At 41.7% G+C, this 26,496-nt stretch overlaps 1 protein-coding gene across 2 annotated transcripts in view; it reads left to right on the forward strand.

Moving 5' to 3' along the window:
- The window catches only part of peak1 (pseudopodium-enriched atypical kinase 1), a 64,312-nt gene extending 41,712 nt beyond the window's left edge, over window positions 1-22,600 (forward strand). For both annotated transcript variants that reach the window (XM_060886237.1, XM_060886238.1), the window contains 4 exons: window positions 8,736-12,225; window positions 15,113-15,345; window positions 16,730-17,439; window positions 18,361-22,600. In XM_060886237.1, coding sequence (XP_060742220.1) covers window positions 8,876-12,225; window positions 15,113-15,345; window positions 16,730-17,439; window positions 18,361-19,464 — 5,397 coding nt within the window. In that variant the 5' untranslated portion in view covers window positions 8,736-8,875 and the 3' untranslated portion in view covers window positions 19,465-22,600. The remainder of the gene's footprint in view (window positions 1-8,735; window positions 12,226-15,112; window positions 15,346-16,729; window positions 17,440-18,360) is intronic.
- The last annotated feature ends 3,896 nt before the right edge of the window (window positions 22,601-26,496 follow it).

Below are 26,496 nucleotides of genomic sequence, written 5' to 3' on the forward strand. Positions count from 1 at the left end.
GTAAATTCTCGTTTCTTTCGTTTGCCTGACAGAAAAGTTTGCACGCACTTCAGGTTGTGTAATAGCATCGTTTATTTTTAACTAGGTAAATATGCTGCAACTCGCTCACCTCAGGCGTGTGAAGTTTTGGAATGACATCATTTTCTACTGCCGTGCGCTCAAGCTACTAACTGACAAAAACAAAAGAGACCTGGATTCTTCCAGCTAACCCTGATGAATAGTGTGATGGGGTGTTTCCTCCTCAGAACGGTGAAGAGTCTGTGTTCTAGATTAAACAGGGGAGTGTGTTGGTGTGTCGATTGATGGGAAGTAAATACGTGAATAGACTACAGCACGTTTAAAAATGAGTGCAGCTTTGTTTTCAGTTGACGCTCTGAGCAGCCATGTTGATTTGACGTCACTTGCTGAACTCTGTGCTCTGAGTCTGTCTGTCCCTCTGATTTGTTCCATATGACTCCTGAATTGTGTGTGAGGTGTGAGGTTAAAGCAGCTGTACACGCTCCAACGCAGTAAATAATACACACTTTTTTATGGGTTTTTTTCCACTTTGGAATGTCCTGAGTAGGAAAAAACTTGACATCGTTACAGTTCAGCACTTAAGAAGGTAAAGAACCTCTTTATTCTGCCTCCATCCAAACTTTAAGCCCAGTGGTTGTGCAGTAACGACAGCAATGGGATGTTTGAGACTGTAAATGGTTTTAACAGTAGCTTGAACTCAAGGCTGCCGTGTGTGTGTATGTGTGTAAGGTGTGTGTGTGAGGTGAGTGTACGTCTGATTCTTTACCTCTTACTTCTTTACCTTTATCTATCTCTCTCTCTCTCTCTCTCTCTCTCTCTCTCTCTCTCTCTCTCTCTCTCTCTCTCTCTCTCTCTCTCGGTTTCTCTCTCTCTCTCTTTAAGTGTGAGAGAGAAAGTATAGTTTGAAGTCAGAGTACACAACAATAGTTCTCAGCCCCCACCCTCAGATGTTCTGAGTCCCCAGTCCGCTTCATATCCAGTTTCCCACCAGGCTTTTCAGTGCCATGGCCCTCGCCACTCTGGCATCCATGTGACCTCCATCAGTCATGCACCCGGAATGCAGTTTGGGTTTGTGCAGTCTGCGCTTCTGAGTCATTGCACACGACACTGGCCTTTTGGGGTATTGGTTTCTTCTTCCTCCTCTCTACTAATCCGCAGTGTTTCGGCTGCTGTGGCGGTTGGAGCAGGAATAGAAAAGGCCATTTGGCTTCAACAGGATGACACACACACACACACACTAAAAGATTCATGAACGGCCAGGGAATTCTGTAGACTTCTGCTGAGAAATGCTGTGGGCCGCCATGACATCTTTTTTTTTTTTTTTCCCTTCACTCTTTGTGATAATTTCTCTCTGTTTTTTCTCTCTCTCTCTTCCCTCCACCTCTCTAGGCTATGATATTCATTAATGACTTTATATAAGACTCTGTGCATTGCATTCCAATGTGAGGATACTGATGAGAATTAGCTCCTGTGTGGGTGGCTCAGGGTGTAAGAAGAAGAATGTGTTACTTACAGACACTTTACTTGCATCTTCTATTCATTGTTAATGCTTTTGTGTGTGTGTGTTTGTGTGGTATGAGTATGTAGGGAGTATGTAGCCGGTGTTCAGTAATTTGGGTGGAGGTCAACGAACCGAAAGCATCGTATCTGTAATAGATGCTTTAGAGTGGACCATGTGATCATATTCATAACACATCATTGAACAGATAATAACTTGAGTTCCAGGCAAGCTCGAAAGTTTCTGGTTAGCACTTTTTGACCATATAGTACACAGTTATGGAAGGGAAATACATGGTGTGATGAAGGCAAGATGATTTCAGCTTGTCTCTCTATCCAGGATTCATGCACATACTGTACTCATCTCATAAAAAAGTGCCAATTGTGCATTTTAACCGGCAAATGAGCTACTTGGGTTTTGGAATGGAGTCAAAAAGGGTCAAACAGGGTCGTGGTCTCAACCAGGATAAATTTCTAAAACCAGGTTTTCTTTAGTAGCTTCCTTCTGGTTTGACTTGTGTATTTCAGGCACACATATTAGTGATAGTGCTCAGAAAATTTGAATATCATGAGAAAACATCATTTGTTTTTATTTATTTATTTATTTATTTTCATTCATTCATTCAACCATTTTATTTAGCCATACTGAAAGAAATGAATGAACGTAACAGTTCACTTTTATACATATCACTTACTTTCGGTATGGTGCTGGGTGTCTGGTGAATCATCCATCCATTCGTTTTCTGTAGCATTTCTGTAGAAACCTTACCTGGAGTCTTTCACAGGGGACACTGGGTACGAGGCAGGGGACACACTGGACAGGGTGTCAACCCATCCCTCGTCACAGGGCAATTTAGAGATGCCAAACTGCCTAGAAAATGTCTTTGGACTAGGGAGGAAACCCCTGTAGTACGGAGAGAACACCCAAACACCGTTCACACAGGGTAGAGGCTGGAATCGGGTCCCCCACCCTGGAGCATACTCTCTTGCATTAATGTATGAATAAAGTGCACAGTTTAGCACTTCTTTCACTGTTTAGAGGCATTTCTTCAGTGCTATTATACACTCCTAAAGAGCTAGGCTGAAGTACACTTCATAAACATGAATCAGGGATTTTAGCTGTAACTGCAGGGCCACTGGAGCTGGAGGAACTTCAGCAATACAAAGCACTTATTTCTATTAAACATCCCAAACCATTCTGATGACTCACTGAGTTGTTTTTGTTTTAGAATCTTTTCAGGGACCTGGATGAAAATCGCCAGCTATTGTGTTTCTGCATTCCCGAACTAAATTGCTAGAGTGTTCGTGTCCCAGGGCGAGCAGCCATTATCTGGCTCAAACAAGCATGAAGAACCACATGAACATTGACAAGAGAACGAATAAAAAAACGCCACTATATGACGTAAAAGACGGAAGGGTTGGGGGGTGGGGGGGATGTATAAAAGTTTATAAAACATGACATTATAATCCTGGAGCTGAGAGCAGATCAGATTACCGAGCAAGCGAGTGAGTGAAGAGCCAAGTGAGTGATTTGTTGAAAGAGTGGTATTAGTGACATGATTGGATGATGAGACATTTGAATAGCTGTGAGGGTTTTATTTCATAGCCATGTCTACTTTATTTTAAGAACAAAACTCAGTAACGGTTGAGTCAGGGGGATGATTCAATGCTCCAAACAGCACTAATGCTATAGTGTGTGTAGAGCGAGGGACACGGTTACTGTTCCTTTTGTAAAAATTGTGACTGTGTGTAATAGATTATAAGAATAGCTGAACAATTTTAGACTGACTAGCCTTTGTAAGTGAGGTGTTTGTCTACCGTAGTACACAATTTGGCATTAGATACTTCAGGAGTGTCGAGAAGGTGTTGCAGTGGAAGTCATGGGTGATCAACTTGTACACGGACGGCATGCGAAGGTAACAAAATCACTCAGCCGACATTCGGAAGCGGACTGGGACGCACAGCATTTAGTCTGAACCCCGAATCACCTTGATGCTTCCTGGACAGCTACAGAGGATGGACTGTTCAACGGAATCGTTGCTTTAGCTGGAAAATACATAATCATTGCAAGGCTGAATGGAAATCAGTCCAAACTGGCAGCAAAGACGACTTTGAGAAAAGGCTTTGAGATCATCATTTGACCAGAAACTAGCTTGATGGCAGCGTGTGTGTCTACCTGGTTACGACATGCACTATGGGAAGCAGGCAAGTACACACCTTCATGGCAACCATATCCCTGTCACACCACAGACTTTGTTCAGGAACGGCTTGAGGAACATGCCAATGAGATTAAGGTGTTGACTCGACCTCCAAATTCCGTAGATGTTAGTCTGATGGAGCATCTGTGCGATGTGCTGGACAAACCATTCCGATCCATGGAGGCTCCACCTCACAACTTATAGGACTTAAAGCGTCTTGGTGCCAGATTCCACAGCACACCTTCAGAGGTCTTGTGAAGTCCAAGCCTAAATTCTAAAGAAGGCTGGATGCCATTTTCAGGATGGCATTTGTCTATTGCTGTCTAGTTATCTCTCTCTCTCTCTCTCTCTCTCTCTCTCTCTCTCTCTCTCTCTCTCTCTCTCTCTCTCTCTCTCTCTCTCTCTCTCTCTCTCTCTCTCTCTCTCTCTCTCTCTCTCTCTCTCTCACTCACACACTCTCTCTCTCTCTCTCTCTCTCTCTCTCTCTCTCTCTCTCTCTCTCTCTCTCTCTCTCTCTCTCTCTCTCTTTCTCTTTCTCTCTCTCTCTCTCTCTCTCTCTCTCTCTCTTTCTCTTTCTCTTTCTCTTTCTCTCTCTCTCTCTCTCTCTCTCTCTCTCACACACTCACTCTCTCACACACTCACTCTCTAAAGGTCTTGTGCTCCTCTGGTTGCCTGTTTGCAAACCAAACACTCATCAGTATATGCCCTCAAAGCAGGAAATTCACATCTGGCACATAGAGATAGACCCAAAAAAAGGCCAAACAAATGAAAAGCTTAGTGCAAACAGAACAGCAGAAAATTGCATGAGTCATGCTGTATCAGTGGTGAGTCATGCAGCGTACCAGAGGAGAGAGGAGACGAGACATACTGCCATTCGATGGCCTGAATAATGTGCAGGACTTCCTTTTGTTCAAGAGTATTTCTTGTATCCAGTCCAGACTCCTTGCAAATGTACAGTCAGCTCTAGAATTATTGGCACCTTTTGGTGTAGATGGTTAAACATGTTTAGTTGAATATTTAACAGCATTGCTGTGGATCTCATGGTAATTTGACTCACCTTCTTGTAGTATCATGTTCTCATTCATTCCCCTTTATTAAAATGCCTCACACGCCCAGTCAGTATGATGATTTATTCTGAACTGGTGTTAAAGGGAACAGCAAGTGCTTCAGGAAAACAGATTCTGAATGACAAAATAAATGTACCCTTCATAAAGTGCATGTAAAGAATCTGTAGAGCAGTGATAGAAAAAAATAATAGACAGAATTTTTGGTGTTAATACCGCAAGAGTTCATGCACCTTCCTACATCCATACATCCGGTCACAACTGTTCAAAAGACTCACTAAAAGCTTCTCTCATTATTATTAATTGTGTGTGTGCGTACCGACCCAAGCTACATGAACAAACACACACACAGATGTTCCTGATGTATCTAGCAATGGCTGTACTTTGAGTTGCCATAGCGATGTATTCAGAACCCGATCTGGCCACTTTAACCTTTTCACATTCATTTATTTATGTGTTTGTTTGTGTAATTTTTGTGGGACGGTGTTAGCTCAGTGGTTAGGACATTGGACTACAGTTTGGAAGGCTGTGTCATACCTCAACCGCTCACTTGTATAAAATAAGATGCAAGTCGCTCTGGATAAGGGCCAAATGCTGTAAATGTGAATGCAGTTGGGCCGCAGCAGGAGCCAAGCCCTTCTCAATCATTCTCTTTTTTTTATTATGGTGATTTATTTTACAAGCCATGAAAATACAAATAGGAATAAGCGTGTTTATTAAATCTGTTGCACTAATAACCTGCAACAGGATAAAGGTGCATTTGTTGTCTCTGGCTTTGATGGATTTCTCGGTAGGACAATTTGTAGCCATGACTTTTAAGCACATGCAGGTGATTCTCTGTGTCTACAATTTAGCTCTTCTAATTCTTCTAAAACAAAAGACAAGTTTTAGTTACAATAAAGTGTTAAAGATTAGTATGTCCTGTGTCCTTAATGTTATCCAGTAGGAGCTTATTCAGAGCTGGTATTCACCTCAGCCCTGTGTTGTACCTAAAGCCCTATTCGGACGGGACTAGTTTTCCAAACGACGTTTGAGTTAGAATTTTTTTCAGCCGATGTCTGTCATTTCATGTATGGATTCGGACGGGACTAACATCTCTGTGTTTATTACGGAGGTAGGAGTGTCTGTGTTTTACATGTGGCCGTTGTACAAGACCACATGTCCAGGATGCGTGGATTGCGTATGGTGCAGTTGACATGCTGTGAGCTATATATAAAGGTGCATTTCAGTAATATAATTGAAAAACTGCCATAAGCAATTTATGAAATTTGAATTTTGAAATGAAGTAAATTTACATTTAAGCACTTTAAGCACATCCTAACTTGTAAAGGGTCTAAAAATGTTATACACGTTATAATAATATTAAAAGTAATAAAAAAAACAAATGTAAAAAATCTTTAACATCATATGGTTTTATATAGACCCACTGGAATAAATAACTTTTATGGAATAAATAACTTCTTATAAACCCACTGGAATAAATACGTTTTTATATCATTTTCACGTTATGTAATTGACTATAGAAATGAACCTGATACTTACCTGAAACTGATATTACAGTAGCCAGTCTTAACAATTTACGTGATTTGGCTCTTGTTGATTTCATTTTTTTATTTCTTCGCAGGGTAGCAAACACATTTACATCCATTATTGGTGTGCAGAAAGCAGAGACTTGAATACCGGTGCGCTAGGGTTAATACGGTAGTTCACGTTGACCAAAACAGACAAGAAAACACGTTTTGGAAAAAACATTTTCGGCAATCACAGACATTCGCATTCAGACGGGATTAGATTTCTCAGAGGAGCGCCGATTTTGCTGAAAAACAGTAGGTAATTTGCTCTGGAATTTTTACACAGGTCGTGTGAGAAAAAGACAGACATGGCAGATTCGGACGGGATTAAAATCACAAAGTACGTCTGTGAAACTGAAATTTCTCTTAACGACCCCATGTAAAACTAGTCCCGTCCGAATAGGGCTTATGTCAAGTGGGTAAAATGAAGAAAACTGGAAATGGATAGCTGTCTTTTATAATAATAATAATAATAATAATAATAATAATAATAATCCCCTTGTCTGTATTTATTTGTTAGCATCTTTATTAAAAATAAAATATAACGAAATATAATTCTTTGATATTTATACCGAATGCGCAAGCCTGGGGTGACGGTGGCAAAGAAAAACTTCCTGAGATGATATGAGGAAGAAACCTTGAGATGAACCAGACACAGAACCACCCTTATTTGGGTGACACTGGACAGTAAATAATGTAAATCTAAATAATTTCTACAACCGTTTGTAGTCAAGTGGAATTGTGCATCCAAGAGCTCCTGATGAACTAATAGGTCAGCTTCATTTCTGAGTTCATTACAGACTTCAGCACTACTTCCTTCCTGCCAAAGTCTTCAAATGTTTACTGATGAAGAGCCGAGCACTAATACTGAATTAGAGCCCCGTTACCTTTCCCCACTTCCGAGAGTCCTCAGAATATCTAGGGAGGTTTAATGGTGTATTTGAGGGCTACTACATGAGTAGCATGTACAATACTCATGTCACCTTTTGTGCATTAGAAGAAATAAAACTTTATCTGCTAAAAGATATATTTCTATTAAAATGTTGTTTGTTTTTTTTTCTCTTCAATTTTGCATTCTACCAAGCATAGCTGTGATTGTGGACAAGGAGTTGAAGTAGAAATGAGAGCCATTCACGTCATCCTTCATACAAATTGTCTAATGGGTTCAACCGATAAATTCCCATATTAAGCATTTTATACTAAAATGAAAAATTTTCAAAATGTTGAAAACAAAAGCATGTGATGGCAGCCATCTAGCATAAGCCTATAAGTAAACATCCGATATAATACCGACCCTAAACATAGACTGGGTTAATATGGTCAAATTATGCTCTGTTTCTGTCAAGTAGTTCTTTTTTCTGCATGCTTTTTACATTCAGTTTCTCAGGAGGAGTCTTCTTCAGGTCTGGGTTCTGTGGGAGTTTCAGCATGTTGAGCATTGGCAGATAACTACATGCAACCGGACTTAACTGAGTGCTAAATATAGAGCGGAAAAATGCTTGAGAGTTTCTCTCTCTCTCTCTCTCATATCCTCTCTCTCTCTCATATTCTCTCTCTCTCATATTCTCTCTTTCTCTCTCTCTCTCTCTCTCATATCCTCTCTCTCTCTCATATTCTCTCTTTCTCTCTCTCTCTCTCTCTCTCTCTCTCTCTCTCTCATATCCTCTCTCTCTCTCTCATATCCTCTCTCTCTCTCATATTCTCTCTCTCTCTCTCTCTCTCTCTCTCTCTCTCTCTCTCTCTCTCTCATATCCTCTCTCTCTCGCTCTCTCTCTCATATTCTCTCTCTCTCGCTCTCTCTCGCTCTCTCTCTCATATTCTCTCTCTCTCTCTCTCTCTCTCTCTCTCTCTCTCTCTCTCTCTATCCTCTCTCTCTCGCTCTCTCTCTCATATTCTCTCTCTCTCATATCCTCTCTCTCTCTCTCTCACTGTGTGTGTGTGTGTGTGTGTGTAAGACAAAGTGAGGCAATGTGTATAACATGTATCCCCCTTCCTAGCCCTTCTTATATCCTACACATTCGTACAAGAATATACAACTTTGTTAAATTGACAGTTTAAGATCATGTTACTTTCATCATATTCATGATTTAAATATATTTGTAGTTTAGTTAAAGAAAAACGGAACACACACAAAGGTATAACGTTCTGCAGTTTATGCTAGAAAATTGTTTTTCCTGTGGTTCCAGTAAAATTATGGTTATTTTGAATCCAAGCATTAAGCACACTGCACCCCCTGCTGGACTCTCACAGTTAATGCGCATCTTTATATTGCAGTGGCTTTGTGCATTAAATACACAATTAAGTAATATTGTAAAATATAACATCAGGATTAAATTGTTCAAGTTATTTCGGTAACAAACCGTATTTTCCCCTTGTTTCTTTTTCAGGTGAATTCGTCAGTTTGAGAAGTAGAAGTCGTTTCCTTGCCCCTGGCCTGTAGCCTCTGTGAGCAGCAGTGGAGTACCAGCTGTGTCTGTAATGGAGCGCTTTCCTGTCCACTGAGTCTGCTGCTGTCAGCACTGCAGACATGTCTGCTTGCAACACCTTCACTGAACACGTGTGGAAGCCTGGCGAGTGCAAGAACTGCTTCAAGCCAAAGAGTCTGCACCGCCTACCCGAGGGGGTTCCACACAGGTTTCCCCCTGAACAAGTCCTTAACCAACACAGTCACACCTCCACAGGAGGCACAAGTAACATTAACCACCCAAGCCTCTCACCCACAGAAGGCAGGGCTATCGTCAACTCTAATCTTGCAAGCAACCCTCAGAGAAGCAGCAGTTCTTCCCGTTCAGGTCAGTTCCGTCCACCTGTAGCAAAAAAGCCCACAATTGCAGTAAAGCCCACCATGATGCTTCCATGCTCTGGATTGGGGCTCGATCTAGAAGGAAATCCTCAGAATCTGGTAGAGTGTGTAGAGCCTGGAAAGGCTTCAGCTTTTACTGTTTGGAATCATAATGGTTTAAATCCTAAGAGGCCCCCAGAACCTAACAACAATGAGAGAAATGATGAAAGGGGAGAGATGGACGGCTTTACTTCTCTCTGCCCACCAAGCAGTAACAATAACAATGGCCTAACGGATGTGCTGAAGGAAATTGCAGGTTTGGGCTCAGATCTGAGCTCCAGCAGGGATGACTTCTTGGGCCGCATCAGCTGCTCCTATAGGCGCTCGTTGGAGAGAGGCTTGCCTGCATCCAGCTGCCTGGCCTTGGGTCGTAGCAGCAGTGCAAACAAACATGTTTCTTTGAGCGATAGTGCAGAGATTATCAGTTCAGAGGGGGGACGCTTCTGCTACCCAGAATTTTCCAGTGATGGAGAGGAAGATGAGGAATATGAAGAGGAAAGTGAAAGTGATGATGGTGAACACGAGAGCTGGGACGAGAGTGATGAAGAGCTTTTGGCTATGGAGATCCGAATGAGGGGTCAGCCACGCTTTGCTAATTTCCGTGCTGCAACACTGTCTCCAGTTCGATTTGCAGCTGGTAAGAAGTGGAATACTGTACCACTGAGGAACCGCTCACTGCAACGGATCTGTGCCGTTGACTACGACAGTTATGATGACATTTTAAATGGCTATCCTTCCATGGACTCCAGTGGAGCACGCAGCCTGCTTCCGTATGACTCTGACCCTCAAGGCAGTGGGTTCCTGTCTATCTCCGAGTCCATCACCTCACCAGAGTCCTCATCTTCTCTCCCTGAGGACTCCTGCACCTCCAGCAGTGGCAGTAGTGTCCCCTGTAACCCGTCTAATGGTTTGCACCCTTTTCCACTGAACAGAGACTCTGCAGGACAAGAAGACACAGCAGGCAGAGCACTGAGCTCACCTAAAGCCACTGAGACACACAAAGCCGTTCTGGCCATCCGATTACAGGATCAAGACATTAATCAGAGAGAGGGTGGACCTCTTCCGCAGGCACTCCCTGGCCAGCCAATCACAATAAGCTTTAGTCCGACTGAGGAGCAGCCTAAACCGTACAGAGTAGTGAGTTTGGAGAAGACTCCTATCTGTAAGCCTTACACTGTGGTGGATGTGTCCGCTTCCATGGCCAGCACTGAGGACCGAACTACTGAGAGCACTGCCAAGCCCAAAGGCCCAACCACAGCATTGAGTCCCCCACCCTACCCAGGAGCTTCAAAAAATATCCCCCTCTCTGCAAAATCACCTATATCGCCCAAAACTCCACTGTCTCCTAAGTCTGCAGCAATATCCCCAACCACTCCAGTATCTCCATTCACTTCAGTTTCTCCATCAATACCAGTCTCCCTAAGTACTGCCTTAGCCAATGTTACTACATCCAGCCCTTCTTGTAAAAAGCCTGGGAGCAGTCGTTACCAAGAGGTATGGACATCAAGCACTAGCCCTCGGCAAAAGCTCCCTAAAGTAGAGTTGCTTAGTGGGACGCCAGCTGGGTCATCAGTCACTCCCAGACATGCCAACCATAAATCAGCTCCCACCTCCCCTGTTGCTGGTATCTCCTCCTCACGTACCATACCCGTGAAGTCACCTAATTTGTCAGAGATCAAATTTAACAGCTACAATAATGCTGGTATGCCTCCTTTCCCAATCATCATCAGAGACGAGCCGACATACGCCCGCAGTTCAAAAAATGCAGTGAAAGTGCCTATTGTGATTAACCCAAGTGCATATGATAATCTGGCTGTGTATAAGAGCTTTCTGGGGGTAAGTGGGGACCTGCCACAGCCCAAGCCAGGAACAGGTGGTCGAGTACCCAGCCACACGTATGAGGAAATCGGCAACTCTGAAACTGCTCACTCCTCACCCACAGAACACAAGCCAACCAGAAAATTTGTCTCAGCTGATGCTAAGGAAGAAAGAGATCTCACAAGAACTGTACCTCACAATGACAAAACCAAAAATATCCCTGAGTGCAATACAGCAGGCAACATTTCAGTTACTGTTTCCAGCCCTCGGACAAACACCGTCCCCACTAATAGTACTGCCTCTAGCAGTCTGATAAAAAGCAGCACTGTTAAACTCGCCAGTAGCTTTAACCCCAGTGATGATTCACCTGTAGCATGCAGCAGTGAGTGCCAGACCTCCACTAGCACTGGGTCAGGGCACAGGGAGAAGGCCAGCATGGTGCTGTCTCAGATAGTAGCCTCTATCCCGCCACCCCAGTCTCCTCCAGATTCACCCTCCTCTCACAGTAAAACGTATAGTGCTGAGGAGCTCTACTCTCTTCCCCCTGATGCCACTAAGGGTACTCTCAGCAGACCCAAATCACTCCACACAGAGAGTAGTCTGTCCAAATCTCACAAGGACACTCCATCCAAGCTTTTGCCTAAGTCTCAGAGTGCCTCAGCAGCTGAGGGTCCCACAAGTCCAAAATCTGAACCCAGTGCCCCTTTCCCCCCACCTAGATCCACGTCTTCCCCATATCATGCCAGTAACATTCTTCAGAGGCACTTCAGCAATTGGTCCAGACCCATGGGCTCCAGACCTAGTGATGGGGAGGTCAGCCCTGGAGCAGAAGGTAGACGCTCAGCTGACAGTAACAGGCCCAAACGTTGGATCTCTTTCAAGAGCTTCTTTCGCCGGCGGAAAGATGAGGATGAACAAAAAGAGAAAGTGGAGCGAGAGAAAGAGAAAGGAAAACTGGTGGGTTTGGATGGGACAGTTATCACCATGTTGCCTCCTCCTCCTCTTCAGAGGCAGCACTGGTTTTCAGAGTCAAAAACAGACGATCCCAACCAAAAACCCACCATTATCTTCACCTATAAGCCAGACAGTGGGTCAGGAGGCGATGGTGAGGCAGAGCTCAGGGTGGAGGAGTGTAATGCAGGTGCTGGTGGTGTGTCATTCAACCAGTCAGGTCCACCTAAGAGCAGAGCCAGCCTCTTGATCAGCAAAGTAATGAGGTAAGTGTTTTCTTTATCTCTCCCTCTTCTCATTTGTTACTTTACCACAGTGACTTATCATGAGAAGCGACGAACACTAACATAATAAAACAGAATGCAGCAGTAGTAATCACACAAGCTTGCACTTATTGTGTGTGCATGGCATTATCTCTGACGTACAGCTAATACGTAACAAATGAAACAATAAAGGGTAAGCCATTAAAGCCTTCTGAACTTGACTTCCTGGCTCTTTGATTCAACTTCTGTGGTTAGCTTTGTGTTGTAAGCAGGGTAAAGGTGTTCTTATTTCCTGAGTCACATATTAGTGTGTGGTTTGCGTGTAATATTGTTTGTTTTGACACGTTCTGTTGTTCCACGCTATTGTACTGTGTTAAATCTTGCAAAGCCTAATTCCACACTCATCAGATTACCTTGAATTAATATCACTCATGCATTTTAGTTTTTTTTTTGTTTTTTTTTTCTATGGTTTATTGCCAGATTAACACTAAAGCCCAAACAAAAGCTCAAGTACTAGCCTTGATTAGACTGATAGGTCTGTTTCAAGGGCTAACACTATTCGAGGTGCCAGTTACGGTTACTGTTTTTCAAGTGAACTTTTCCCATCTTGTATGTTAGTAATTGTTTGGTTAGTAAAATGTGCATGATCATAGTTTGTTATGGGACACAATTTCATGATGGTAATCACATTCTGTTTTGTTTGTTTCATGAAAAGCTTGCATGAGATCATGAAACATTTTACTAGACTAAATTGAATCTATGGCACTATTGGGTGTACCAGCTCTGATCCGTCATCTAGTGGATTTTGTTTGAAATTTTCCAGATTTGAAACAGGGGGCACGGTGGCTTAGTGGTTAGCACGTTCGCCTCACACCTCCAGGGTCGGGGTTCGATTCCCGTCTCCACCTTGTGTGTGTGTGGAGTTTGCATGTTCTCCCCGTGCCTCATGGGTTTCCTCCGGGTACTCCGGTTTCCTCCCCCGGTCCAAAGACATGCATGTTAGGTTGATTGGCATCTCTGGAAAATTGTCTGTAGTGTGTAATTGCGTAAGCGAACGAGAGAGTGTGTGTGCCCTGCGATGGGTTGGCACTCCGTCCAGGGTGACCCGAGGTAGTTCGGATAAGCGGTAGAAAATGAGTGAGTGAGATTTGAAGCAATGTACGCGGTGGACTGTGAACAGTGAAGTTTGTGTTGCTGCTGTGTCTTTGAGTCAAGTATAAACTAGGCATTAATCTGAGCCCTGAGGCTTTATTTAGGTGTTTGTCACATGAGAATTTTTTTTTCTTACTAACTTTTTCTCAGTGGTAGATAAAACGGTAACTTAAAATATATTGAATTATACAATTTATCAGATTTTTTTATTTGTATTTTTTGCTAATCCGTAGTCAGTGGCAAGGTTTGTCATAAGATCATATCTTCCAGGTAAAGGAAGTGTTAATCATTCTTTCCTCTGTAAGCAACTCTTAGAGGGTGTGTCAAGAGGCATGCAGAGTATAGCTCACAGGTAAAATACCAGAGAGAGAGAGAGAGAGAGAGAGGGCGAGAGCACGAGAAGAAAACGGAGGAAAATAGGAAGGTTACATAATAAAATAGTAGCTGAGAGCTTTTTTCTCCTGGCCTGAAGGTGAGGGAGTTTTCAGATATGGGCAGCTGTGTGAGCAAGAACAGCAGGTAAGCTCTGGCTCGGGTGTTGGTTTGTGTGTGTGTGTGTGCGTGTGTGTGTGTGCGTGTGCTCAGTTTCTGACATGTACATGCCTCGTTAGATATGGAAAATGCAAAGCAGTCATTGGTTCAGGAGACTAGAACAAGTTTAAACACTAAATCTAGCTTCCAGAGTTATGAGAACATGATGTCAGTGTTAAAATGTCTCACTTGAAATGTTTTAATAGTGCTTTCTTGTTCACTTAGTGTTTTAATGGTGCATGAGATTTAATCAATCCAGGTTATACTTCTTAATTTGCCACTTAGATTTTGTGTGGGTTGTATTTATGGTAAGTAATGGCTTTTATTTTATTTATCTTTTATAAATAACTTGTGATTTGGGCTTGATGTTCCACGATGTTTTGTCATTTTTTTTCATGATTGAATAAAACAAATAGCAATTTTTAATGTTAGGAAGTTTGAACAGCACACACATCACGCTGCATACTGAATTATTCAATACAAGATAAACATGAATTATGAATGATGTATGATAGAAATACTATTTAATGAAATTAGCTCGTAGCCTAAATTCAATTATCAGTATTTCAAGTGCTCAGGGTCATTAGCGTTTATTAGGGTTTGCTGTACAGAATAGCAGGTAAGCTCTGATTTGATGAATATGGAATAGAAAGTGCTCCCAGTCCTTGTTTTATAAACTGTTAAAATGTTCATTTAAGATTTAAAAAGTAAAACATGAAAAGAAAAAAAAAATCGATTGAAAATGGATATTTTTCAATAGCATTAAAGCAAAATTCACCTTACGTCATACTTTTTATCCATTAAAGGTTATGAATAATGTTGTGGAATATTTCTATTCCGATTCGCCTGTGTTTTAAAATAAATAAATAAATTGAAAGAAATTCAGCATTTGTAACTTAAAGCTTTACCTTTGACTGTTACAAAGACTGACGGACAATCGCGACTCCTTCCATGCATGTTTACAAAATTCTATTGTCTAATGCACCACAGTGTTTCAGTTATCAGGCAGAATCAACCAGCCGCTGTTATGGAACATTAGCCAACACCTTGATCATCTGTTGAATACTCTGCAGTAAAGTGATGCATTGTAACATCTGATTGCATTCTTTAGTAGGCTAAATACACATCAAGCACGAGCACTCGTTTCAAATACATAAATCGACAGATGGCTGCAGATCGATGCTGATGTTTGCTCTGTCTCATACAGCCAGATGCCAGTTCAGGGCCCAGAGATGGACACGCCTGCCATCACCTCGTTACCAGCCAAGGTGGAACTGCTGACCATGAGGGAGCAGGCCAACCTGGCTACACGACCCATGACTCGTCCCCTCTCACCCACTGTCAGTCTAGGGGAGCCTGAGGAGGACGAGGGTACACAAACACACTCACACTCACACTCCCCTGCTTCTAGCTATTGCAGTGCCACCTACACCAACCTAGGTATGTTACAATCTCTCTCTCACTCACACACACACACACACAAAAAATGTTCAAGGTCCTTGGTAGTTTTCATTGCAAGACAGGTGATTTGATGTGTGTGTGTGTGTTTTCTGACACATAAAGGGGATAAAGAGTTTAACTTGAGTTAACAGTAGATACAGAAACACACACACATTGGGTCTCCTTAGAAGAAGGCGGCATTTGTTTACATCAGCAGCACAGGTGTTCATCTAGGTGTTTGCCTAGCATTCAGATGTAGCTTGCATGATATACCCATAACTAATAATTACAGTGAAGGATTGCGTATGGAGGAGGGAATTAACTCTGCAGGAATGTTATTACTTGAATATTAAAGTTGGAGATGGTCATAAATCAAATATGAGCTTAGCTTGTTTTGTGAGAGTGGGATGTCAAAATTACCCACAGGCCTTAAATTTCCATTCATACACACAAGGGGGGAAAGAAAGAAAAGAAAAAAAAACAACTAAACAATACAACAACCACAGCAACCACATAGCAAATACTCCTGTTCTTACTGACACCAGTAAAAGCAAATATTACAGTGCAGTCCATGAGCACTTAAAATGCTTTGTCACTGTCATATTAAATGGTATTTCAGAACTTTTTTTAAAACATTAAATTTCATTGCTTTGTGTTTGTGTTGATTGTTGGAAGAATGTTTGGCTCATCATCTTATTAAAAGTTTTATCTATGGCCAAGCCTGAAGCGCCTGGCAAAGGCAACCGGGTTTGGGGCTGAATTATCATGGTACTTAGCAGAATTCATGATGCCATTAATCTTCTGGAAAGCTCCTGAATCCTAAGCAACAAACAGCCCCAAAGCATCAGTGATTAACCTCATATTTTATAGCAGGGATCACATGCGTTTCCTTGTACACGGTTTTATATATATTTCCTTGGAGGCCAACATGCCGAAAAGATTGATTTTTCGCTTCATCTGAACACAACAAACAATTGTAATGGCATTTGGTGAACTTATCAAACTTATAATTGATTATAAGACTTAAAATAAACACAAACAAAATGGGCAGAACTAAATCTGTGACATTTTTTTCTCTTCTACACTATCATCGCTCAGTGTGGTGGGACAGTATGCACATGGTACTGTAACACACATGATAATCAGTTGTCTTGACTAGGCAGCTTTTTATCTTAGTCTGAAATCAAGCCATTTAAACATTAATCTTAGTTCTGGTTATTTTCATTTGGGATTTTGTAAGATAAAACTAATGAGTGTCTGGTTTTTTTGGTCCAGGATTGATCTTAATCATGTACCTAGGGGCCTGTGGAAGCATTGCAGGTTTCAAAAGTACATATAATTTAAAATTTTTTTTTTTTTTGTCTGGCTTCTTCCCTCTCCCCAGGTCAGTCCAGGGCCAGTTTGATCCCCACAAAGCACCCCAGGCACCTCAAGACCTCTGATGATGGTGTTCATTCTGAATCTGAAGGTTTCAGTCTGGGTGCGAAAGTCACTCCCCCACCGCTACCTAAGAAATCTGTGCCACGAGCCAACACAGAGCCATCCCTCACCATAGAACCGATGAGCCGCCGGCCCCGGGGCGAGGTCAAACCTGGTGGCGCTAGCTTGAGCGTGGCAAATCCACTCTATGACCTGGACTCCACCTGGGACACAGCCAGTCAGAGCTCCTCACTCAGCTCTGATGCTCGTCACCTAGATGAGTCAGGGGACTCACTGGAGAGGCCAGTGGGAGGGGGGCGAAGCATCTCCCGATCAGGCAATAGCAGCACAGCCCCAGATCGGGAAAGACGGGGCTGCCGCAGCACAGAGAGCCTTACAGCCAGTAAGACTCGCAGGCTTGCTCTTTACAGGGGTCTGGAGAGCTGGGAAGAGGTGGCAAGCCGCATTCGCAATCTTCACGCAGACACGTTGCGCAAACTGGCTGGCCGCTGTGAGGACCGCTTCATGGCTGGTCAGAAAGACCTTTTGCGCTTTGGCACAGACAGCTGGTCCCACTTCAGACTTACCACTGGCAAGCCATGCTGCGAGGCAGAAGACGCGGTGTACTACACAGCTGCTTACTCTAAAGACCCACTCATCAACTACGCTGTTAAGGTAGGTCTCATTTTTGTCTCTCTGAGTTAGAAGTGCTTCAGGTGATCCAGCTGGACAAATTTTTAATTTGTTAGGTACTTTGTGGACTGACAGTCAGTTAGTATTCCTGAGAGTAGGTAAAACGACCAGGCTTTTGATGAGCGTGAGAGCTGTATTCATTTGCATAAGAAAGCCTTCAGTGTTTTTTGCTCTGGTAGGTAAAAACATTATTTACATTGAGTTACTTGTTAAGTCCAAATTAAAAGCCAGTGCCAAAGTAAAAGTCTGTGTCAAACTGTTCTCCCACATCCACATCCATCATGGCATTCGTGCCCCACCACCAAAACTTTGAAGAATGTTAGTATGTATGGGATAATATGCATTGGGAAAATGATGTAGCTGGTGTTTTCATGGGTTTACAGTAATGTCAGTTACTTCTACCATGGATTGGTATGCAGATCAAGAGCTTCAGGTATTGTTCACCTCAAGCATCAGCATGGAGGGAGTGCTTACTTGTTTATTTTAAATATGGCATGGTTGTTGGTACCGAACTGGCTGGTTTAAGTATTTCAGAATCTGCTGATCTCCTGGGATTTTCAAACACAGCAACCTCTGTGCAAAAAACATCCTGTGAAGGGATGATCTGTAGACCAACACACACAAAATCTTGAGGTACTGTAGATGAGCTACAACCGCAAACCATCACATCAGGTTTCACTCCTGTTAGCCAGGAACAAGAATCTGAGTCTTTGATAGAAACTAGGCTGTTGAAAACCGGAAAAAGACCAGGTCCAGTTTCTGTGAGCCTGTGTCCACGATTGCCTAGAATTACTGTTGTAGACTGACCACTGCTCCATTCTGTGAAAACTAGAGATGACCGTTACTAAATCTATGTAACTACTAATTCTATGTGCATTAAAATGCTCCATCTCTCTTTCCCAGATTTGCAGGTACAAGGTGAAGGAGACCCAGCAGCAGTTCTTTCACAGCTTGGCTGTTCGACAAAGCCTTTCTGTGCACTACAACATCCAGCAAGACTGTGGCCACTTCCTGGCAGATGTTCCTGCCCGCCTTTTGCCCTGGGAGAATGAGGATGTGAGTGATGACGGGAGGGGCGAAAAGAGACAGAAGGAGCATAATCTGGAACAGTGTGAAGTGAAAAGGCAGGAAGAGAAAGGGCATGGGAACATAGCAGTGCCGGGGGACATGGTGTGCCATGGTGGGAGTTTGCGTAGCCGAGTTGTGGTGATTACACGTGAGGTCCCATTCCAAACGGTGGCCGATTTTGTGCAGGAGGGTTCAGCAAGGCATTCACGTAATCCAGAGCTGTACGAGCGCCAAGTGTGCCTGCTGCTGCTTCAGCTGTGTAGTGGCTTAGAGCACATGAAACCCTACCATGTGTCACACTGCGACTTGCACCTGAAGAACCTGCTGCTTGTGCACTGCCATCCAGGAGATCCTTGGAACCTGGAGCTTCCAGAGTCCAATAACAACAGCACTTCTGCTTCCTCTGCCTGCCCAGCTCGCCTCATCATCAGCAACTTCTCTCAGGCCAAGCAGCAGAGCGTTGTGCGTTACACTGAATGTGATGAGTTTCAGCTGGGTCTTTTAATCTATGAGATGCTGCACCAACCCAATCCTTTGGCGGATGCAGCTGGCTTGAAGGAGAGGGAGCAATTGCCACCACTCCCTACGCGGTCCCTATACTCTCAGGGTCTGATGCGGCTTGCAGGTCTCCTGCTCCACACTGACGAGTCCGAGCGCATCGGCGTGGCCGAAGCTCGTGCATGCCTGCAGTGTCTGCTGTGGGGGCCACGCGACGACCTCTTGCGTGCTGCACCTCTTCCCATTCAGCGACATGCAGCGCTGCAGAACTGGCTGGACTTGAAGCGTACACTCATGATGATCAAGTTTGCCGAGCGCTCGCTAGACGCCGGCCACAGCGGAGCTGGAGTCAGCCTAGAGGACTGGCTCTGCTGCAAGTACCTGGCCTTCGCCACCACAGACTCCATTGACAGGGTTGTACGTGTTTTGCAGCAGATCTGAATCTGGATGCTTGACACCCAGATTCATTTAAACAGCCAGTCAGCTTTTATATCACAGGCCAAGTGCCTGGTGGAGTCTGCTGGCACATACACATTTGCGCTGTATGCTTTTTTTTCTTTCTCGGTTTGTTTTTATTTGTTTTATTGTTTTTAATTTGAGGAACGTGCAAGACATGTTTGTGCTTTATTACTTTGTCTGTGTTACTTAAGTAATGAGTGGTGAAGAATTTTGAAATAATGCTTTTGCTTTTGAATAGTTTTTTTTTTTTTTAACCAGCCATGCTGTTGGTTCACATTAGAAATTGTGTTAATAGAAAAGCAGTGTTTTTTTCCTATTAATTGTTTTTATTGTTTTGTTTTATTTTGCGTTTGTTTGTTTTTTCAGTGCGACTACATTTGCAGAACGACTCACAGTTTGGCCTTCATGATAAAATGCTTAATTTGTTTACGCTAGCTGTTTGAGAGAGAACTGATCTGGCATCAGCTCGTCTTCTCCGCTTCGACTTGGAACAACACTTTAGTTTTAGGCATTTCAGGATTTCACAAAGGGTCTGAGATTTCATACAAATGTTTTGTAATAGCAGTAGGTTAGTGCTGGATGTAGTGTAGGGAGAGTAAAGGATGTATGTTTCTAGGTTTTAGAGCTGTGTGTGAAGCATAAGGAGTTCATTAAACCACAGCTGCCACAGATGGAAGATACCACTGAGGGCCACAGTATTTCTGCCACTCGCTCTCAATCTCTCTCTTTCACCTCAGTTTTTACCATCTATCAGCTCTTTAGTCACGTTCTCCTCTATGAGAACCTCCTGTCTCACTCTGAAGTCTAGATGAGATAGAGATTTAACTTATTAGTGAAAGAAATTACTTAAATTTGAGCTCTATTTCTGTATTACAGTCTTGAGTGTCAGAAAGTCGAAGCGAATGATTCCAAAGAGTGAGATATTTTTGTACCACCAGAATTTACCAAAGTTTAAGAGATGGTCGGCATCTAATTTTCACATGAAACTAATGAAATTTTGAAACAAAATGTATTTTAATGCAGCAAAGTTCCACATTACTTAAAGTGTCCTTATGCAAACACACACGGAATTAGCAGCCGGATTTTTCGGATCCGGACCTGAAATATGCGGAGGAGTTTAGTGAATGTGCACTGTGGTGATAGGAGCGTCTTCAAGCGCCCTGATCAAAGTTCCATTTCCTCAAAACCCAGACAATGAATTGGGGGTGGATCAGCCCCAGAGAATAATGGGTTGGAATGGCATGCTTTTTTTTTTTTCTTTTCCTAAGGTCGATCATTTTTGTACCTTTTATGAATTGATGTGCAATCATTGTAAATGATATCTGTTACATATGGAAGCAGTATTTAAATAGTGTATGTGCTTGATTTTATGCAGCAGTTAGTTATACAGTTACTTCCTTTAGGCACATAATTATTGACAACGCCTGCCTCAAGGCACAGCTCAGTTTCTTTTGCATTGAAACAATTTCCACATGTTCACAAGCTTGGATGAGCAGCTGTGTGTGTGTGTGCGTGTGTGTGTAACATTTTTGTTATATTAATATGCCCGATTGTAAAAATGTGTGTCTGTGTGTGCACTTAATTTTGAAAGGAAAGGGGCTGAAGAGGTTAGAATGTGAATCAGCGGCAAGTCCCAGGTCTGCCTCCACAGGGACCAGTCAGCTAACTGGCTCACTCAGATCAGTAGAGGAAATCCAAGAGCCATGTTGTGCTAAAATTGTGAATTTGCTGGAAATCATCATCCTTTTTTTATTCTGAACCTAGAAAAAAGAGCAGTGGTGTGAGCCGGACAGCTCTGAAGCAGTGTTTCTCAACCAGCAGCCCACAGGGCCCTTGTGGTACGTCTGTGAATTCTGTGAGAAGTCTGGGATTGTTCCAAAGAAAAAATAGATTATGATATAAATTATGTATAATTTCCATTTTTGTTAAACAGTCGGTTTAATAATTCATTCAATACAGAATTACTGTTTTTGCTTAGTTATGTACATTCACAGCTCTCTCACTAATGTAGCTTAGCTTGCTCTTTCAGCTGGGTTTGTATCGTGTCCAACACTGATGAGTTCAACACACATGATCATTCACAGCCCTGTGTACCTTTAGCAATAAATGTTCTGAACATTTTAATGTTCACCCACAACTGCAATCATTTCACTTTCAAGGTAAACTTGGATGAATGTTAATATTAAAGCAATGCAAAATGCAGGCAGGATATCTAATCTAACATTGACCTGAAGATTGATTTCATCTGATGGCTCGGTTTATGAAAAGGTGTAATCTAGACTACTCATACATATTATTTTACATTACAATTATATGTTAATATGTGCATATTATGCTGGGTGTCTGTGAGGATCAGAATATGCAATAGCTCATAAATATGATGAGAAGCACCGCACTAAAAAAAAAAAAAGAAAGTGCAATACGGTAGCTGATCTGCTCACATCGGAGTGGCTAAGAAAACACACAGAGTCTGTCTGAGCCATTATTCATCTGTGTCTGAAAAACCTTTGGTCATTTTGCTCCTTTCCACTAGCAAGCATCCTGATTCTGTTTTTAATCAATTAGGAATCGTTTTAAGAAGGAGATGCGTTCATTCAGCAAGTGTACATGGGTGTGTGCGTGTATTCCTTACGAGAGTCCAATGCTGCTGAGGTTGGTTGTTTGACTTACTGGGGAATTTTGGTGGACTGCACTGGTGGCCGTCCTTCCATCGTAGTTTTGCGTTTTTTATATTATAGTTTTATATAATAGATTTAGAATGGTACACACACCGCAACACCTTGTGTTCCAGGCTCACTATTCTGTCTTGCCTCTACTTCACCTTCACCACTTCATGCTGGACAATGTTCTGATAATCAATGCTTTTTTTTTTTTTTGTATTTCCACCAGTGTATTTTATGGTTGATTTTTATGTATTTTAATGCCTAATAAATATATATAAGTATGCTACTGACTTTATTGAAAGCCAGCAGCGTTCATATATATAAATTGGCCATTATATATATTTATATATATATATAAAAAATGTATGTATGTATCTCATGGCATTTGGTGGCATACAGCCATTCCTTGTTGTCTGAGTTATCAGTAGTAATAAAAATATGAATATATGTTTTTACATCCTGTATGAGTGTTTGTTCAATTTAAAATATTGATAAAACTGAAGCAAGCTCACCTAGTGTCATTCTAGTTGTCAGTGTTTAAATTTAGTGACGCAATATAATTTATACAATATAATAAATACGCAATATATTTATTGTGTAATTCTTGTTCAATTTTAACAGATATGTGTGTGTGTGTGTGTGTGTGTACTCCTAATGCGAGTGTGTAATCTCTGACACACTTCTCCCGGTTGATGAATGAGTTATCTCAGCATTTTCTGATCCTATTCGTATGCCATAAAGGTCAGGCATGTATTTAGTCTGGCTTTAATCCTGCACAGAGCTCTTCACACACTGCCACTCTTCTGCTGTGTGTCCCACAAATACACTGTACATCGTAGTACACACTCAGAAATAAGGCTAATAAACTGTTCATTATAATTTGTTTATATACCTTAGGTCTGTTTTAACTGTAACAGAGTAAAATGTATAAATCGTTACCCCTTCAGGGGGCCACGCCTGTGACCACAAGGGGTACAGGTTTACATACATTTTTACAACTCCAAATAATTTAAGAGATCTTTTCAGTTACGGCATCTGTTTTATTTCCATAGAAAGTAGTTTCAAAGATATAGCTTTAATTTGCAATATTAGATTTTACATAGTAAAAAAAAGTTTACATACAGTACATCTTTGGCGTGTTTACCTTTGAATAATGCACTTCTACAGGATTCTCACAGTCCTTCAGGTTTGTGAGCCTCCTCAGTAGTGTTAATTTCGTCACCTATTTTTAATTTAGTCTTAGTCTTGTGCCAAATGTCCTTGTTAGTTTTAGGCATATTTAGTCATTCACATATCTTTTTTTTGTTAGTCAAGTTTTAGTCGACTAAAAGTCTCGTCATTTTAGTCTAGTTTTAGTCAAAAGAAAACTCAAGGTATCTTAGTCAGGTTTTAGTCGACTAAAAGTCTTAATTTTAGTCTAGTTTTAGTCAAAAAATTGTCTTTTTTTAAAATAACACATTATTACTGAGATTATTACTGATAAACATTTCAGTAAAAAAAAGTGTTTCACATCTCAAACCTTGGTTAAATGTCATAATTACCTGACAAAATACACTTGTTGAATGATTTTTGTTGAATGCAAATGTTAAACGTGTCTGGTTTTCAATTCCTGATTTAGGAGACACATTCACAAATGATTAACCTGTTCTGAAGAGTATTTTATTTTAACCAACACACTTCAAAAGCTGGGGCCCAACAGACTCCAAGTCAAGTCAAGTCAAGAAGCTTTTATTGTCATTTCAACCATATATAGCTGTTGCAGTACACAGTGAAATGAGACAACGTTTCTCCAGGATCATGGTGCTACATAAAACAAAGACAGAGCTAAAGGCTTGTAAGTAGTCTTAGCCACATAAAGTGCAACTGTGCAACCTGGTGCAAACAGTGCAGGACAAGACAGTGCAGGACAAGACAGTGCAGGACAAGAGACAGTGCAGACACAAAGTTACAAGACAATACAAAAAGTACAAAAAATGCAGTACACAAAAGACAAAAAATAGTAAACAGTAACAGAAACAGCGCCGACCGACCAGTGTTAATACTGTATGTGAATACTGAATGTTCAAACAATATTTCGTGCAGTAACATTAGAATGAACACAGTTTCTTAGCAGCAGGTCCTTGGGATAATATATAGAATTGTGCAAAAAAAAAAAACAGCAAATGTCTGAAATATTATATAGTATGTGCGAAATGGCTGAGATATTGTACAATATGTGCAAAAACGGCTGAAAAAAACTCCGACTGACAACTTAAGTTACAAAGGTTTTTAAAACTGTTTTGGTTGCCTTGTGTCTCATGTTTCTGTTCAAATCAGAAATAAAATAAATATACTCAGAAAAACTGAAAAGAATAGGCCTACTTTACTGTGGGCCTAAAATACAACCTATTTACAGTCCGCGAATCACAAAAGTATCAGTGAGAAGTTGAGAACACTCGTTTAAACAGTGCATACACTCGAACTTGACTGCACATCACATTTTTTACTTTATCGATACTGCTTTTAATTGTAATGCAAAGACCGGTCATCGGGACATAAGCTGTCATGTACAATAAAAGAGCCTGCGCGGCGACAGGAAATATAATTTAACACAAAAAGTTAAAAGCCTGACTAGACCAGGGGTGGACTTGCGCTCGGACGAATTGTTTCTACGCACACACTAAACAGCGCGAAGCTGCGAACTCGTGAATATTTTAAAGGCGTAACAGCTGATGAAAAAGCAGAGACAATTGTAGATGAAAATGAAGAGAGATTTTATTTTTATCTCGTCTTTTTTCGTCAACAATAATGCATGTTAATTTAGTCTTAGTCAGCGTTTTTGGACAGTGGTGCAGTCTTGTCATCGTCTCGTCTTAGTCATGAAAAAAAAAGGTTGTTGACGAACATATTTCGTCTCGTCTCGTCTGACGAAATTAACACTACTCCTCAGTCAGACTTGCTGTTTCACTTGAGTCTACAATTTGTCTACTGGGATTAAGGTGAGGGTTTTAAGGTCTCGGTTTGTTCGACACATCAATACTTTCACTTTGGGGTCAACAAATGTTTTTGGACTGCTGTAGGAACTCAGGATCGTTGTCCTGCAGAAGATTCAGTAAAAACATTCTGGCTGATGATTACTAGGTAATCATGCTTCAGAGTCGGGATGATGTTTTTCAGATTAAAAGCCACATCCTTTGTTCTCCATATGAAACCCTTCATTTGTTGTCTTGTTGATTTTACGCTTGTCTTTTAGTAGGGGCTTATCCTTGTGTGACAAGTTTCAGGACATGACAATGTTTTGCTCCCTTACTGGTGGATACACGTAGTTCACCAGTTCCTTTACTTTTGCCTTAGGGTTAATTTGAACCTCTTAATGACTTGTCGTTGATCTTTTGGTCCTCTTTCTTGAACAATGTCAATTCAGGTTAATCCCAAGATGTTTAGATTCTCAAACGGTTATTTGTAGACAAGCATGTGGTACCTTCTGTCATTTGGAAATTGCTCCTAAGGAGGAACCGGATTTGTGGAGGTTTCAGCTGAGGTGCTTGATTTTTCCTGTGGTATCAAGGCACTAAATGAATTTACAACTCCTAATTATAAACAATTGGGCAATCAGAAGCTTCCAGAAGTCTTCCAGAGTGTTTAAAGTGACTGTCAAATTGGTGTATGTAAACTTTTATTCAGTGTAATTCTGATCTAGTGAATTAAAGCTGAAATCAGTTTCATATTCATGTTCATGAGAAAGATTAGGGGGCACGGTGGCTTAGTGGTTAGCACGTTCGCCTCACACCTCCAGGGTTGGGGGTTTGATTCCTGCTTCCGCCTTGTGTGTGGAGTTTGCATGTTCTCCCCGTGCCTCAGGGGTTTCCTCCGGGTACTCCGGTTTCCTCCCCGGTCCAAAGACATGCATGGTAGGTTGATTGGCATCTCTGGAAAAATTGTCCATAGTGTGTGAGTGCGTGAGTGAATGTGTGTGTGTGTGTGCCCTGAGATGGGTTGGCACTCCGTCCAGGGTGTATCCTGCCTTGATGCCCGATGACGCCTGTGACCCGAGATAGTTCGGCTAAGCGGTAGAAAATGAATGAATGTTCATGAGAAATGCTACATGAAATTTGATTTAATATCTGTAGCCTAGATGTAGGTAAACTTTTGCCGCAGTTTAATATCCTCCTGCAGAACAGTGTAGTGTCTTGTGATGGCATTCACTTTTATCAGTTTAACAGTAAGAATATTTTTTCTATAGCAAATTCACTGGAACATTAATTGAATCATTGTGCAAGTCTAAATAGCCCTGTTACTTTTGTAATGAATTATTATTCATTTTTAGCACTCGTTGTTAACTTGAACATCGATCAGCCGTGACATTAAAAAC

Source organism: Tachysurus vachellii, chromosome 14 (genome assembly GCF_030014155.1).
Source record: "Tachysurus vachellii isolate PV-2020 chromosome 14, HZAU_Pvac_v1, whole genome shotgun sequence".
NCBI lineage: Eukaryota > Metazoa > Chordata > Actinopteri > Siluriformes > Bagridae > Tachysurus > Tachysurus vachellii.